General features: G+C 33.7%; 2 protein-coding genes across 2 annotated transcripts; both read left to right on the forward strand.

The window, feature by feature from the left end:
• The first annotated feature begins 3,988 nt into the window (after positions 1-3,988).
• Positions 3,989-5,873, forward strand: LOC105164328 (Eukaryotic aspartyl protease family protein). The gene has a single exon (XM_011082948.3). The coding sequence runs from the start codon at positions 4,121-4,123 to the stop codon at positions 5,573-5,575; it is 1,455 nt and encodes a 484-aa protein (XP_011081250.1). The 5' UTR covers positions 3,989-4,120; the 3' UTR covers positions 5,576-5,873.
• A 7,011-nt stretch (positions 5,874-12,884) lies between these two features.
• Positions 12,885-14,600, forward strand: LOC105164442 (uncharacterized). Its single transcript, XM_088881422.1, has one exon. The coding sequence runs from the start codon at positions 12,885-12,887 to the stop codon at positions 14,598-14,600; it is 1,716 nt and encodes a 571-aa protein (XP_088737548.1).
• Positions 14,601-14,775: the final 175 nt, after the last annotated feature.

Below are 14,775 nucleotides of genomic sequence, written 5' to 3' on the forward strand. Positions count from 1 at the left end.
ACTCCACGTATCCAATTCATTTAACACCATCATTACATTTAGAGAATCTTATACCATAATCCATAGACCCATTCAAGTATCTAAATAGCCACTTAAGAGCATTCCAATGAGGTAAACCAGCATTAGACATATACTTACTTAAACAACTTACAACATAAGCTATGTCAGACCTAGTACTTACCATCAAGAACATAACAGAGCAATTGCATTTCAATAGGGAAATTTTTTTCATTTTTTTTATCACTTTCAGACTTAAAACTTTGTTCTTTACTTAACCGAAAGTTTGTTGCTAAGGGAACAGAGGTGGGTCTAGAGTTTGACATTGAATTTTTTTTTTTTAACACTGAATTGACATAAGATTCTAGATTTAAGAAAATTGTTGAATCAATTCTATTTCTATTAATGGACATTCCTAAAATTTTCTTAATATTACCCAGGTTTTTCATTTTAAAATTTTTGTACAAGTTACTTTGCAAATCCTTGATTATTTTAAACTAGGACTAACAATTAACATGTCATCTACATAAAAAACAAGGAATATAGGAACATATTGGTCATATTTGTAATACAAGCAATGATCAAAAGCACTTCTATTAAAATTCAAAGATTGCATGAACTCATCAAATTTTTTATTCCATTGCCTAGGTGATTGTTTTAGACAATACAAAGATTTTTTAAGTAAACACACATAATCAGGATTTTGTTTATCTATAAAACCACACGGTTGATGCACATAAATAGTTTCTTCTAATTTTTCATACAAAAAAGCAGTTTTGACATCCATTTGTTTTAATTACCAATCAAATTGAACAACAAGAGTAAGAATAATTCTAACAGTGGTGTATTTAAAAACAGGAGAAAAAATTTCAATATAATCTACACCTTCTTTTTGAGTAAAATCTTTAGCAACCAATCTAACTTTAAAACATGTTAAGTTATTGTCTTGTTTAACATTATACACCCATTTACAGTCAACAACAGTACAATCACTAGGTTTAGGGACAAGAACTCATGTTTTATTATCATTTAAGGATTTCATTTCTTCATTCATGGCTTTTACCCAATTTTCTAAATTTACAGAGCTTAATGCTTCTTCATAAGTATTAGGTTTAAAATTTTCAACAGCATTCGTAACAAGATGAAAATCTTTTAGTATAGAGAGAAGTCTATGTTCTCTTCTTTCTCTATCCATAGCAAGTTGATAATTTTGTAGACTAGGTTCATTAAGATTTTCATTAATCTGTTGATTTTCTTCCCCATATTCTTCCATTTGTTGGTTATCCTCTAAAGGAATCTCCACCTTATTAGAGATGGATTCTATATCTACATCTTTAGAAGTCCTAAGTGTATTAGTAAGACATGGCATTTCTAATTCATTAAAGGTTACTTCTCTAATTATAACTTTAAAACCAGGTTGATTAACACATTTTTGGAAGCGAGGTTCAATTTTATAACCAAGTTGTAAAGCAAATGCAGAAAATCCAAAAGTGCGTAAGTTAGAAAAATCAACAGGTTTATCAGACCATAAACATTCAGGAATTTTTCCTAGTAAGGGAACAGAAGGAGACCTATTTATTAAATAAGCAGCAGTCATAACAACTTCACCCTAAAAAAATTTTGACAGGCCAGAACTAATAAGCATACATCTAACTTTATTTACTAAAGTCCTATTCATTCTTTCAGCCACATCATTCTGTTGAGGGGTGTAGGGGGTGGTTTTATGTCTTTTTATTCTATATTCATTACATAAATCAATAAATTATTGATTACAAAATTTCGAACTATTATCAGTTCTTAATGCCTTTAATTTATTGTCTGTTTGATTTTTCACTAAGGTTTTTCAATTTTTAAATTTCTCAAAAATTTCAGATTTTTGTTTCATTAAAAAAATAATTTTTTTTTTTGAGAAATTATCAATAATAGACAAGAAATATTCATTCCATGAGTAGCAGTATTTGCAAGTCCCCACCCATCAGCATGCACATAATCAAGAATACTTGATGAAGATGAGGGATTTGGGTGGTGATGTAGGAAAGTACCATGTTATTCATAATTTTAGCATATGAAAAATAAAATGTAAGACATATTCTTAATTATTTTTGTATATATTTAAGCTTAGGCAAATAAGGCCCACATAAATATAGTACTAATGCACTGGTTCTGATGTGGGCTACTTCACAACCTTCATTGTCCCTCCTACCATCTTGCTGGCTCAAGTATTCGGGATACAATCAAGGTATTTTTGGTATGATTTTATAATTTCTTACCTTGCAGGTCAAGTTGCAAGATTCATAACTTGTTTAAGTATATTCAGAAATTTTCTTATTAGGATTAGATTGCTGTGGACTTTCTAAATTGAAACCCACATTAAATTAATATTTAGTTAAATTTAAATGAATTATACAACCAGTGTTGTTGTTTCAAAAAACAACAATAAAGTATTTAAGATATTTGGATAAGTGTTTAAGGTCTTCGCTACTCCAAAGGCTTTGGATAATCTCTTAAACATGTAGTAAATTCTGAAAACAAAACTGCTTTAGGGCCAAGCCAGAAGGGGTACCGGTGATGGCTTTTCGACGCTCAGGTCAGTGTAGAATTTAAGGTCTTTAAGAGAAAGAGTATGAATAGTTGAGGTAGCACAACTTGTACTTGAGCATGAACAGCTAATATATATAGTTGCCGGTCTGAATATACGATCACAAGTACACCCTGATCCAAGATATGGTTTACAGTGTGAAGTGGTCCGTACATATCAGGATATAACAGTGACAGTGGTGGTCCAACAAATAAGGACGTATGTCCTTTTCACTAAGTACGGAGGTCTCGTGAATATCTTGAATATTTAAAGAAATATTAATAGCTCAAAGACCCTTTCTGCAGTATCTTGAGTGTACGGTTCCAGAAGATCTCTTCAGAATTCCTCTGCGATGATACCATTATAATGAAGGTATCAGTTACTCTTAAAGGCCTCTAATATATTGTTCTAAATATTATAATATCAAACGTATTATACTTATCATATGATGTAATTCAAAAATAAAAATCCATCATAAAATAAGTACAATTATACGTATTGTATAATTAATTCCATCCAATCAAATTTAACTTAAAAAAAACAAGGATCACAATATTATATATATATACACAATATAAAAGACAAATGTGTTGATCATTTCCAAACATCATATTCACGAAGTAACAAAGTGGAGCATCCACTTTTAAATTGCGGAGCAGAGTCTCACACTTGTCGTCTCGCCAATCGTTTATAAACTATCAGTCTCAACCCACAATCCCTCACACATTAAGCAATTTAATTATTTATTCATGACAAATAATTAATATTATATATTTATAATTTATAAAAAATATTATACCTACATCCCATAAGTTAAGATTTATTTACATAAAATTACTTTCGATTAATATTATACAACTATTATATCATATTTTAATAGTTTATAATTATTAATAAAATTTAAAATATAACTATAATTGATTGACTTAAAAAAATACTCACAAATCCTCCACCATGTTGTTAACAAATCAAATCGAGTTGAACCCATTATTATCAAGTTTATTTAAATCATTATCAAACTTGAAAATTTACGTTTAGGTTTGATTTTAATAATAATTTAATCGAGTTGGAACGAATTTGTTTTGACATAAATTGAGTTCAAATAATTTAATATTTTTAAATGTATTTATATTTTTATAATTGAACGAACTTAGGTTGAGTTTGAAAAATTATCAAATTAAAAAATAAATTCAATTTTATTTATTAAATAAAGGAATGAAATATAAATACTTATTAATAAATTTGAAAGAGAACATCAAATAATTTGATTAGTTTTCCAAGCCCCCCATCCCCCCACCCCACCAGTCAAGAATCCTACGAGAAACTTCATCGTCCTCTACTCCTTTGTTCTCCCTTTTAAAGACTTCCTCCCTCCCTCACACTCCACCTCTCTCTCTCTCTCGCTCGCTCGCTCTCTCTCTCTCTCTCTCTCTCTCTCTCTATATATATATATATTAATACACATACACAATATATATACACACAGTCATACAGAGAGTTCAATAAGTACATAAAACTAAGACTGATACTCTGTTTTTCCTCCAAATGGCTTCCCCTGTTTTCTTCTTTTTCCTCTCAGCTCTCTTCTTTCTCCTTTCTTCTCTCTCTAACTCCTCTCTCATCCTTCCCTTATCCCACTCCCTCTCCACCACCCTCTTCAACACCACCCACCACCTCCTCAAATCCACCGCCTCCCACTCCGCCGCCCGTTTCCGCCGCCACCGTCGCCAGGTCTCCCTTCCCCTTGCTCCCGGCAGCGATTACACCCTCTCCTTCTCACTGGGTGCCCAGACCGTCTCCCTCTATATGGACACCGGCAGCGACGTCGTTTGGCTCCCCTGCCACCCCTTCGAGTGCATCCTCTGTGAAGGCAAGTACTCCCCCTCCTCCATCCCCCATCCCGGCCCCCTCAACCTCAGCTCCGCCGCCCGCCGCAGCACTTGCAAATCTGCCGCCTGCTCCTCCGTTCATTCATCCTTACCATCGTCCGACCTCTGCGCCATGGCCAAATGCCCCCTCGAGTCCATCGAAATCAGCGACTGCAAATCCTTCCCCTGCCCCCCTTTCTACTACGCCTACGGCGACGGAAGCTTCATCGCGAAGCTTTACGAAGACACTCTGTCGATTCCGATGTCGACGCCGTCGTTGAAACTCCCCAATTTCACCTTCGGCTGCGCCAACACCGCTCTCGGAGAGCCGATTGGCGTCGCTGGATTTGGGCGCGGCGTGCTATCTCTACCGGCTCAGCTCGCCACCAGCTCGCCCGAAATCGGTAACTACTTTTCTTACTGTTTGATTTCGCACTCATTTGATATGACTCGAGTTCGCAAGCCGAGTCCACTCATTCTGGGTCGGTATGAGAATAAGGAGAAAAAATTGAGGAATGAAGTTAGCGAGAGGGAAGATGTCTATTACAGCTACACGCCGATGCTGGATAATCCCAAGCACTCGTATTTTTATTGCGTGGGATTAGAGGCCATAACGGTCGGAAAAAGGATCATTCCGGCGCCGGAGAGCTTGAGGAGAGTCGACCGGAGAGGTAATGGTGGGATGGTGGTGGATTCAGGGACTACATTCACCATGCTGCCGAGAAAGTTCTACGAATCGGTGGTGGGAGAGTTTGACCACCGCGTCGGTGCAGTTTACCGGCGGGCGAGTTCGGTGGAGGAGCGGACTGGGCTCAGCCCGTGTTACTACGGGAATGAGGAGGAGAAGTTCTTCGCTAGTGTGCCCAAATTGGCGTTACATTTTGGGGGGAATTCGACTGTGGTGATGCCGAGGAGGAATTACTTTTACGAGTTTTTTGACGGCGGAGCGAAGCGGAAGGTGGGGTGCATGATGCTGATAGACGGCGGCGATGAGGAGGAGTCTGGTGGCGGGCCGGCGGGGCTGCTGGGGAACTACCAGCAGCAGGGGTTTGAGGTGGTTTATGACTTGGAGGCGAAGCGGGTCGGATTTGCGAAGCGGAAGTGCGCATCTTTGTGGGATATTTTGAAATAGAGCTAACGTGCGCGCTTAGTACGGGAAGTCAACTGTGGGCTGACTTTTGGTACTAGTCAAACAGGTCGGGTGTTTGAGTTTTGGCGGGTTGTCGGATCCTCTTTGAATTGCAATTCTTGCTTCTGATTTTTGGGTTCTGATGAAATTATGAGATGAGAAGCAAAAATTGGAGGGCAAAAATGGGGATGATAAAAAAAGATGTAAATTTGTGAATTCTTTCATAATTTGTTGTATTTATGTATATATTTTCTAATTTATGTTTTTGAAAAATAAAATTATTTTCAATTAGGTTTTTAAATATTTTATCTCTGAACTAAGATTAAATGTTCATAGATTAATTGGCTTGACTATTTCAAATTTTACTAGTAGTTACTGCATGCCGTCCCTTCAAGAATATAAAAAGAAGTTGAGTTGAAGAATTAAAGGTAAATCACAATCACATCTTTTAAAATTTGATATAATTATAAAATACCTCTTTATTTTTTAAAAAATTATAAATATTCTTTAACTTTAACGTCCGTCGTTTCGTTAGATGTTCATTCAATTTTTATGATAAACTGGTCGAAATGTCATATCAGATTATAAATTATAATTATATATATTTTTTGAATCTTTTGAAATATTTTTATGGACTAATAATATTGTCTATCGATTATTTACTTTACCCAGTCTCAGTAGTTTTTATATTTTTTTAGAAAGAAAATTCAGTAGGGTAAATTAGTAATTTTTATATCACCATTTAAGAGCTACATAGACCTCTGAAAGAGGCGGCGAGAACTGATTCGAAGAAGCAGCTCGAAGCTAACATCTTGAGGAGTCAAGTCCGACCTGCGTTATTCTGACTGCAAGGAAGAATAGAGTAAGCGGGTCTACTGCTCTAATCCCTAGCCGACCATTCCTGAGTTTATGAAAGAATGGAATAAGGCTCTACCTATTTTACCCCCGGCTCTCTGGGATTTGTAGCTAGATGTTCCTTGTTGAGTTAATTATTTTTTATTTAAAGGATGTATTCGTAATTTTTTAAATAATAAAAAATATTTATAATTATATCAAATTTAATAAAATGAATATAATTTACCTTTTAATTAAATATACTTGATCATCTATGGTAAAGTAATAAGTTGTTCAAGATTTAAGAACTAATAGCTTATATCATTCAGAGTAATTTTCGTGGTATATAGTTAGTTATATTTTTCATGAGCTTTGTGTCCTCACAAACTTAGCTATAAAAAATAAGGGGTAAATCCACAAACTTAGCTATAAGAAAAATAAAAATAAATAATAGGTACGCTTTATTAATATTTTCTTAAATTATATCTAATTATACAAATACCTCTTATTTTCTTTGTAAAATTATAAGTAGATTTCATAAAATTGTAATGATAATTATAAATAGACTTCCTATTTCGAAGCGAACGTTTACAAGTATATTCACTGATGTTAATTTTATTGGCACATTCTCAAGGGACGTACTTATAATTTTATAAAAAATAAAAAGTTTTTATGTAATTAGATCAGGATAATTGCATTTCTGGTCCCTCAAATTAGTCACTGAATCACTTTTAGTATCCCATTTACACTTTCTCAGTTCATAATGAATAACTTCACGACCTTATTTAAATCTCAATTAAACTATAAAAGTTAATCCTGGTCTTAGTTGTCGATATTTCTGGTCAATTAATGATCACGACTAACCTTGATTATTTTCAGAAAATATGGGTCCAAAATTGATAAGGCTGGAATATAGGGTATCAAATGTGATTCAGTGACTAACTTAAGTGAGTCTATCTCAATTTTGTCTATTTTCACCCAAAATGCTCAAGTTATTAATCACTCTTTCTATATTTCAATCAAGAAGATTTTTTCTTCTAGATAAATGTATAAAATATTTTTCTTAAATTTTGTTGTAATTATACGTAAACCTCTTGTGGTTTAAAAAATTACATTTAATTAGTATTTCTGAGATTTGCTTCCATCAACAAAAAAGTCCCTATGTTAGTCAATTTTGATGTATTAACAAAACAAAAACAGATAAAAATGCATAGTTACTCCCGATTGACTTATTACTGATTTGTTGCAGGTCAAATAAATCTTTTTATGATCAAATTATCCTTATACATATTTACACATTAATGCATGTGGGGAGGTATATCTTCAACCATTCTAAGGATAGTTTAGTAAAAAAAAATTAACCTGCAGTAAACCAATAATAAGTCAATTTAGGGTAAATATTATTTTTTATTCATTTTTTTTGTTAATAATAATAAATTCAGTGAATTTTGATTAACGGGTGGATTTATTTATTGGACAACATACCTCAGGGGTATGAGATATAATTTTTTAAATCACAGAAAATCTATAATAGTTACAAGAATCCTCAAGGATGAGAAATGTAATTACCCCTATAAATTTATACTATGTGCATAAGGGACGTTTTTGTCCTAATAATTAAATTAAGGGATAATTACACTCCTCTCCCTTGAAGTTTGGTGTAATTACACGTAGACTTCCTGTGGTTTTGAAAAATTACATCTAGCACTCCCTGTAATAATTTTCTCTGTTAGTCAAAATTCACCAAATTTACTGATATTAACAAAAAATAGCAAAAAGATATATTTACCCCTAATTGATTTATTACTGACTTGCTATATTTTATGATCAAGTTACCTTCATACATTTTCACACGTTAATGCATGTGAGGAGTTATATCTTCACTGTTATAATGGTAGTTTAGTTTGAAAAAATTATTTGACCTGCAAGAATTCAATTTCATTGAACTTTGACTAACGGGGGAACTTGTTTATTAGACGGAAGCAAAACTCAAGGATGTTAAATATAATTTTTTCAAACCATAGGGAATTTACTTTAGGTATAATTACACTAAACCTCAGGAGAGATAAGTGTAATTATTACTTAAATCAAATGAATAAATATTACATTTATTAATTTAGAGGATTTAGAAGTAGAGTGGAGGGGGCAAAGTGTAATTAGGCCTTGTAATTAAGGGAATTAAGTGTGGTGATAATGAGAATTAATGATTTTAATTAGTAGGGGTTTGAGTGGGGAGATGCGATGAACGTTGGGGAATGTCAAATCAATTGAACAACTGTAGACATTGGAGTTGATGAGATTCATCTGCTGTAATATCTTTATTTTCAAGTATCCATACACTACTTTGTATCCTTTTTTGCTCTTTCCAAACACCTTCTCTTCACATTTTTCATAAACTAATATTCATATGATCTAATTTCAATACCCCTTCCATAAAATTAAATTTAATTCATGGATAATTGTCAAGAATTTAAATGCTTATTTTTATTTTCGTCCCTATATTTTCAATCATTTTCAAAATTGTTTGATATTTTTTCAATTTATTCAGTGCTGTCCTTCTAATGGAATTCCGATAATTTTTTAGGGCCAAAATTGGCTGAAAGTTAATTTTTGTAGAAAATACCCTTCAAAATATAGTCGAATATACACAATTATAAATGTATCTTTTTGTTTTTATATTCAATTTCATTTTAATCCTTCATAAACGTTTTCGGTTCTTCACCATTCGAATTTGGCTGTTTGAAGGCCACCATAATGCCCAACAATGTTCGCTAATTATAAGTAGGGTAAATTATATTGACCTCTTCTGAGGTTTGACATAATTATGAATATTTCTTTATTGTTTGAAAAATTATCAATACCCCTTTGATTTTAACGGTCGTCTAACAATTAACCCAATCCATTAGATTTCCATATATTCTTATGGCGAACTGACCAAAATGCCATTGTGGATTAAAAACTATAAATTTATTTATTTTTTAAAAAAAAAATTTTATGGACTAAGTGGATAATTTTTTTTATAATTTTTAAATTTTTTTTGATCCATCCCATTCGATTTTTTTTATAAGTTTTTATTTTTCATTAAAAAACAAAAAAAAATACAGAAAGAGTAAAGTTGACAATTTCATACCTCCATCCAAAGATTTAATAATTTCACCAACGTCAGGAGGGGGACATTTATAATTTTTCAAACAACAAATGGTACTCATAATTTTACCAAACTTCAAAAAGATTATCGTAATTTACCCTTATAAAATATATGCTGCAACTAGAAATGAAATGCATAGATCAAATTTGCCAAATGTAAGAAAAAATATCAGCAAAAATGTACTCAATAGCAATCATCCTAATCTTTTCCAGTTATTTCACATTTCACATAAAAACAAACATATCACTTTTAACCAATTACGGCTTATAAATTGATCATATTAGCCGTTTTTGTGAAAGGAAAGGAGTCGTAAAGATTTTTGAATCAAGGGATAATCTACACACTCTTTTTCATTGTTACATAAATATGAACATATTTTGAAAGTGAGATGAAGATGAAATACATATGGAGATATTTCAATCTCGAGCACAATGTACGATTATGTGCAGCAACCGAGCAACTAAAAAAAATAGGGTGAACAGCAATTTACCCCATGTGATATTGAAAATGAGCACATTACTTTCCCTATAGAAAAAATATAGCAATTTACTCCCTTGTACTTTTTACAATAAATTACTTCATTTTAAAAATCATAAGGGGGGTAAGTTGTTGTATTTTAAAAAATATAGGGAGTTAAGTCGCTATTTGTTTTTTTATACGGGATAATTTGCTCATTTGCGATATCACAAGGGAGTTGCTTGTATTTTTTTCAAAAAAAATACGTGCAACTACTAGGCAAGCTAGTGCGTCAAGTATGTTCGTTTATTTTTAAGATGCACGGCGTTTAATATGTATTTATTTGTGCTTTTAGTAGTTATACTTCTAACTATTTTTTCGTGTATAAGGTTTAATCAAATTATTGTCGATTGTATGACAATTTTTATAATAAAATCTTCCTAATTTCAAGTAAGAGCACTATGCAAAAGAGGGGATCATTTTACGTTTTTGATAAAGATTATCCAGCTTGATTAAAGTTCAAAATAAAAATTGAAAGAAATAATTAAGAAAAAAAGGGATTATATATATAATATTTGATGTATATATATATATAAATTTTAGAATGATTTTACTCTTTTATAAGAGTTTCAAATAATTAATAGTAATTTATGAAAGGAAAGCTTTTCTAATTAAAACATTTTTCTTTTGCTGTATACAGAAGCATCCGATCAGAAAAGGATATTTTGGAAGGCCGCAATTTTTCAGTTAAGAGGTTTTTAGTTCTTCTAGTTCATATTGATTGAAAGATTTTTTAGTTACTATTGAAAGAAGACTTTCGAAATTGCTGTTCGGCAAGTCTCGATTAGTTTTATTATATCGTAAAAATGAATTTTCTTTTACTCAACAATATCTATAACAAATTTCACTTTAAAAAAAGTGAAATTACACTTATTCCTATATCCCCAACAATAATTGGAATAATATGAAAACAGTGGGATACATGTCCAGCAACAAGAACGATAATTGATATTGAAAATTAGCTTTAATTTTTTTTATTTAAAAATTTATTTTCAACATTCTATTTTTATTTAATGTGCCGATTTAATTCTATATTATTTGATGTTTATGACCCATTATTATAGTGATTTAATTGCTGTTTTAAGATATTTAATATATATTTGATCGTTATATTTCATTTTTGTTGGCCTATTTTGGGTTTATTATAATATTATGAGCTTATACTAGGCCACTTAATTTTATAACGGTCAATTTTTGAAACTATTTAAAGGGTCATTAGTTATTTCATTTGGCACATTGACGTATTAATTTTACTTTGAGAAATCTCATCTGAAAATATACATTTGAGTTTGAGAAACATTTTTATATTCCCCCAAGTTTTCGGGAGTTTTAATAACGTGACTGAAAACAGATTTATGATGTTGTCGTGATGGTGCACAAGACAAGAAATATTATTGAGAGCGGATTTTATCTTGAAATTATAGTCAATTTTTAATACATAAATGCACGTAAGGAAATAATCATGACTTTAGAACAACGACATGTATTGATAACTCTGCAATTATAATGATTTTATAGTAATTTAATCTTCCTTTTTAAGCCAAAATATTCCTAATTATGTGATTTTATTGCATATTCAGCAAAAAGGAAGATTACAAGGACGTTTCTGCAAAATTGACAAAGTGTGCCCACGCTTAATGGAGTAGTCAACTCGGGATAAGGATAAGCACGAGCGATTTCCCCATGAGATAAAGGAATCAAGTGTTTAGATTTAGAAAGGATTCTTTAAAGCTTATCTTTTGTAATTTATTTACCTTTTTAGAGTTTATCACGTATCTATCCCCCCACTACGTCTAGATTCGTAGGGGACTTTTATTATAAATAGGGGGGATCTCTTCATTAGAAGACGATTCAGTTTTTATCTTAGAACTCTATAGAATTCTCTATTCATCTCTTCTCTTTTATTTTATTTTACTACCGGAATTAATGGAATTCCACTTTATAGTGTGTTCTTCTATTAATATGTCCGGCTAAATTCCTTATTTTCTGGTTAAGATATGGTGATTGCTTGATTCCCGTTATGTTGTGAGATCTAATCTGCATTCTACACTTGTCAAACAAATATTCATGTTATTCTCTGTGCTTTAATTACAAACGTCTGATTTATGAATGATTCGGCCGGTTGTTCATTATCAAGAAGGTTTGCTTAGCTAATTGAACTTTATAAATCCGTGTAATTGTTTATTTAGTTCAATACTTAGTGGCAACATAGCATGATTAGTTATGTCATAGTATTTAATTATGTTATGGGGAATGCATGATCTAGTTTAAACGAATTGTCCTCGTAGGAGTTTGTTGATTAGAATCAGGCCTTTCTAATTCTTAATGCTGTTAATAGATTAAATCTTGTGGACGTTCCTAAGGTTGTCTGTTAATTAGAGATCTAGCCAACGGTCGTACCTTGGCTAACGAAAAGGTAAGGAAGGTGAGGTTGTTAGGTCGTACCAACGACCATAACTGGTTTATTTGTCCATACATGTGTTATTCTTGCATCAATGATCAACTCACGAGAATCAAGCATAATCCTAGCCTTAACCGGGAAATCTCTCTTTCATATCTCTATCAGGTATTTTTAATTATTTAGTTTTTGATCATATCTTTTTATCAACATCCTTCCCCCATTATTTTCCATTTTTCTAAAAGAAATTAACTTAAAACCAATCCCTATGGATCGACCCTACTCCCACTTTCACAAGTGTAGTAGGAATTATTTTTGGTGACTTCGACACTCATCAAATTTTGGCGCCGTTGCCGGGGATTGGCGTTTTTAAGTATATTTCTTTATTTTTAGTTACTTGATTTTTATCACCATTAATGCCAAGGTCTTCTTGTACAGGTAAATTGGTATACGACCCCGAAATCAAAAAGACCGCACGAAGACTTCGTCAGGAGACTAAGCAACAATTGGAAGAAACATCCGCTCCATACGAAGACAAAGAAGACCCAACTTTTGAGTTTGAGGAATCCCTAAGCGAATCCGAAGAAGAAATAATGGCTTTAATCCTTGAAAGATCGATCAATGACATGACGTCGCCCGATCTGAACCAGCAGCCACTGTGCATTGAATACCCCGATCTAGAGGTAGATTTTAAACTGAAATCTGGATTAATTCATTTACTTCCTACCTTCCGTGGTCTCGCAGGTGAAGATCCACATAAGCATCTGAAGGAATTCCATGTGGTATGCTTCGGAATGCGACCACAAGGCATAAGCGAGGAACAAGTCAAATTGAGAGCATTCCCCTTCTCTCTCGCCGATCAAGCGAAAGATTGGTTGTACTTTCTACCTTCAGGATCCATTACAAGATGGAATGATCTCAAGAGGCAGTTTCTTGAGAAATATTTCCCTGCCTCAAGAGCCACAACGATCCGGAAGGAGATCAGCGCGATTCGACAATTCGCGGGAGAAAGTCTTTTCGAATATTGGGAAAGATTCAATCGGCTAGTGGAAAGTTTCCCCCATCATCAAATCCCGAACCACTTGTTGATCCAGTATTTCTACGAAGGTCTATCAAATATGGATAGGAAACTAGTAGATGCGGCAAGTGGCGGAGCATTGTTCGACAAAACCCCCACCGAAGCGCGTAAACTAATCTCGATTATGGCGTCTAACACGCAACAATTTGGGGTTAGACACGATGATCCACCTAGAAAAAGCAACGAGGTAAGTAATCTTGAAGAACGTTTAAATCAACTCACCACTGTTGTTGAAAAAGTTGTTGCAGATACTTATCAACAAGTCAAAGCGTGTGGTATCTGCACCTTAACGGGGCACGCTACCGACATGTGCCCAACTCTTCAAGAATCAACTACCGAACATGCCGACGCCGTAGGAGGATTCGCCGGACAACAACAGAGAAGATATGATCCTTTCTCCAACACATACAACCCCGGATGGAGGGACCACCCGAATCTGAATTACGGCAACCAACACTTTCAAAAACCCCAATACCGACCACCTCAACAACCTAACCCCACGCCTAACACATCCCTCGAAGACATGATGAAAGCACTAGTGACCAACACACAACAATTCCAGCAACAGACCCAGGCGAGCTTCCAACAATTCCAACAACAGACCCAGCAGTTCCAGCAACAAACCCAGATGAGCATTCAAAATCTAGAGTCTCAAATCAGTCAACTGGCGTCATCTGTTGGTAAGCTCGAGTCCCAAGAATTGCAGGAATATGTGAACGAAGATGACACCAAATGTGGGCTCGTTGTGAAAAGAAAGTCGGAAAAAGAAATTGAGGTCCAACAAGAACAAACCAAACACGAAGTGGACCATCCGCAGCCTTTGGTAACTAGACCACCATTCCCAGAGAGATTCACCAAAGCGAAGAAGGAAGAGGAGGAAAAAGAGATCCTTGAAACGTTCCGCAAAGTGGAGATAAACATCCCGCTGCTCGATGCCATCAAGCAAATACCTCGATACGCGAAATTTCTCAAAGAATTATGCACTAACAAGGGTAAACTCAAGGGAAACGAACGGGTAAGTATGGGGGAGAACGTCTCCGCAATTCTCCAATGAAAATTACCCCCAAAATGCAATGATCCAGGTACGTTTTCTATCCCTTGCAAAATTGGAAAAATTGGAATAGAAAAAGCAATGTGTGATTTAGGTGCTTCTATCAATATTATGCCTCTTACTATATATGAATCTTTGACTGTTGGCCCATTGAAAGAAACGGGGGTTATTCTTCAAC

Source organism: Sesamum indicum, linkage group LG6, assembly GCF_026168435.1.
Source record: "Sesamum indicum cultivar Baizhima isolate 11 linkage group LG6, ASM2616843v1, whole genome shotgun sequence".
NCBI classification, from domain to species: domain Eukaryota; kingdom Viridiplantae; phylum Streptophyta; class Magnoliopsida; order Lamiales; family Pedaliaceae; genus Sesamum; species Sesamum indicum.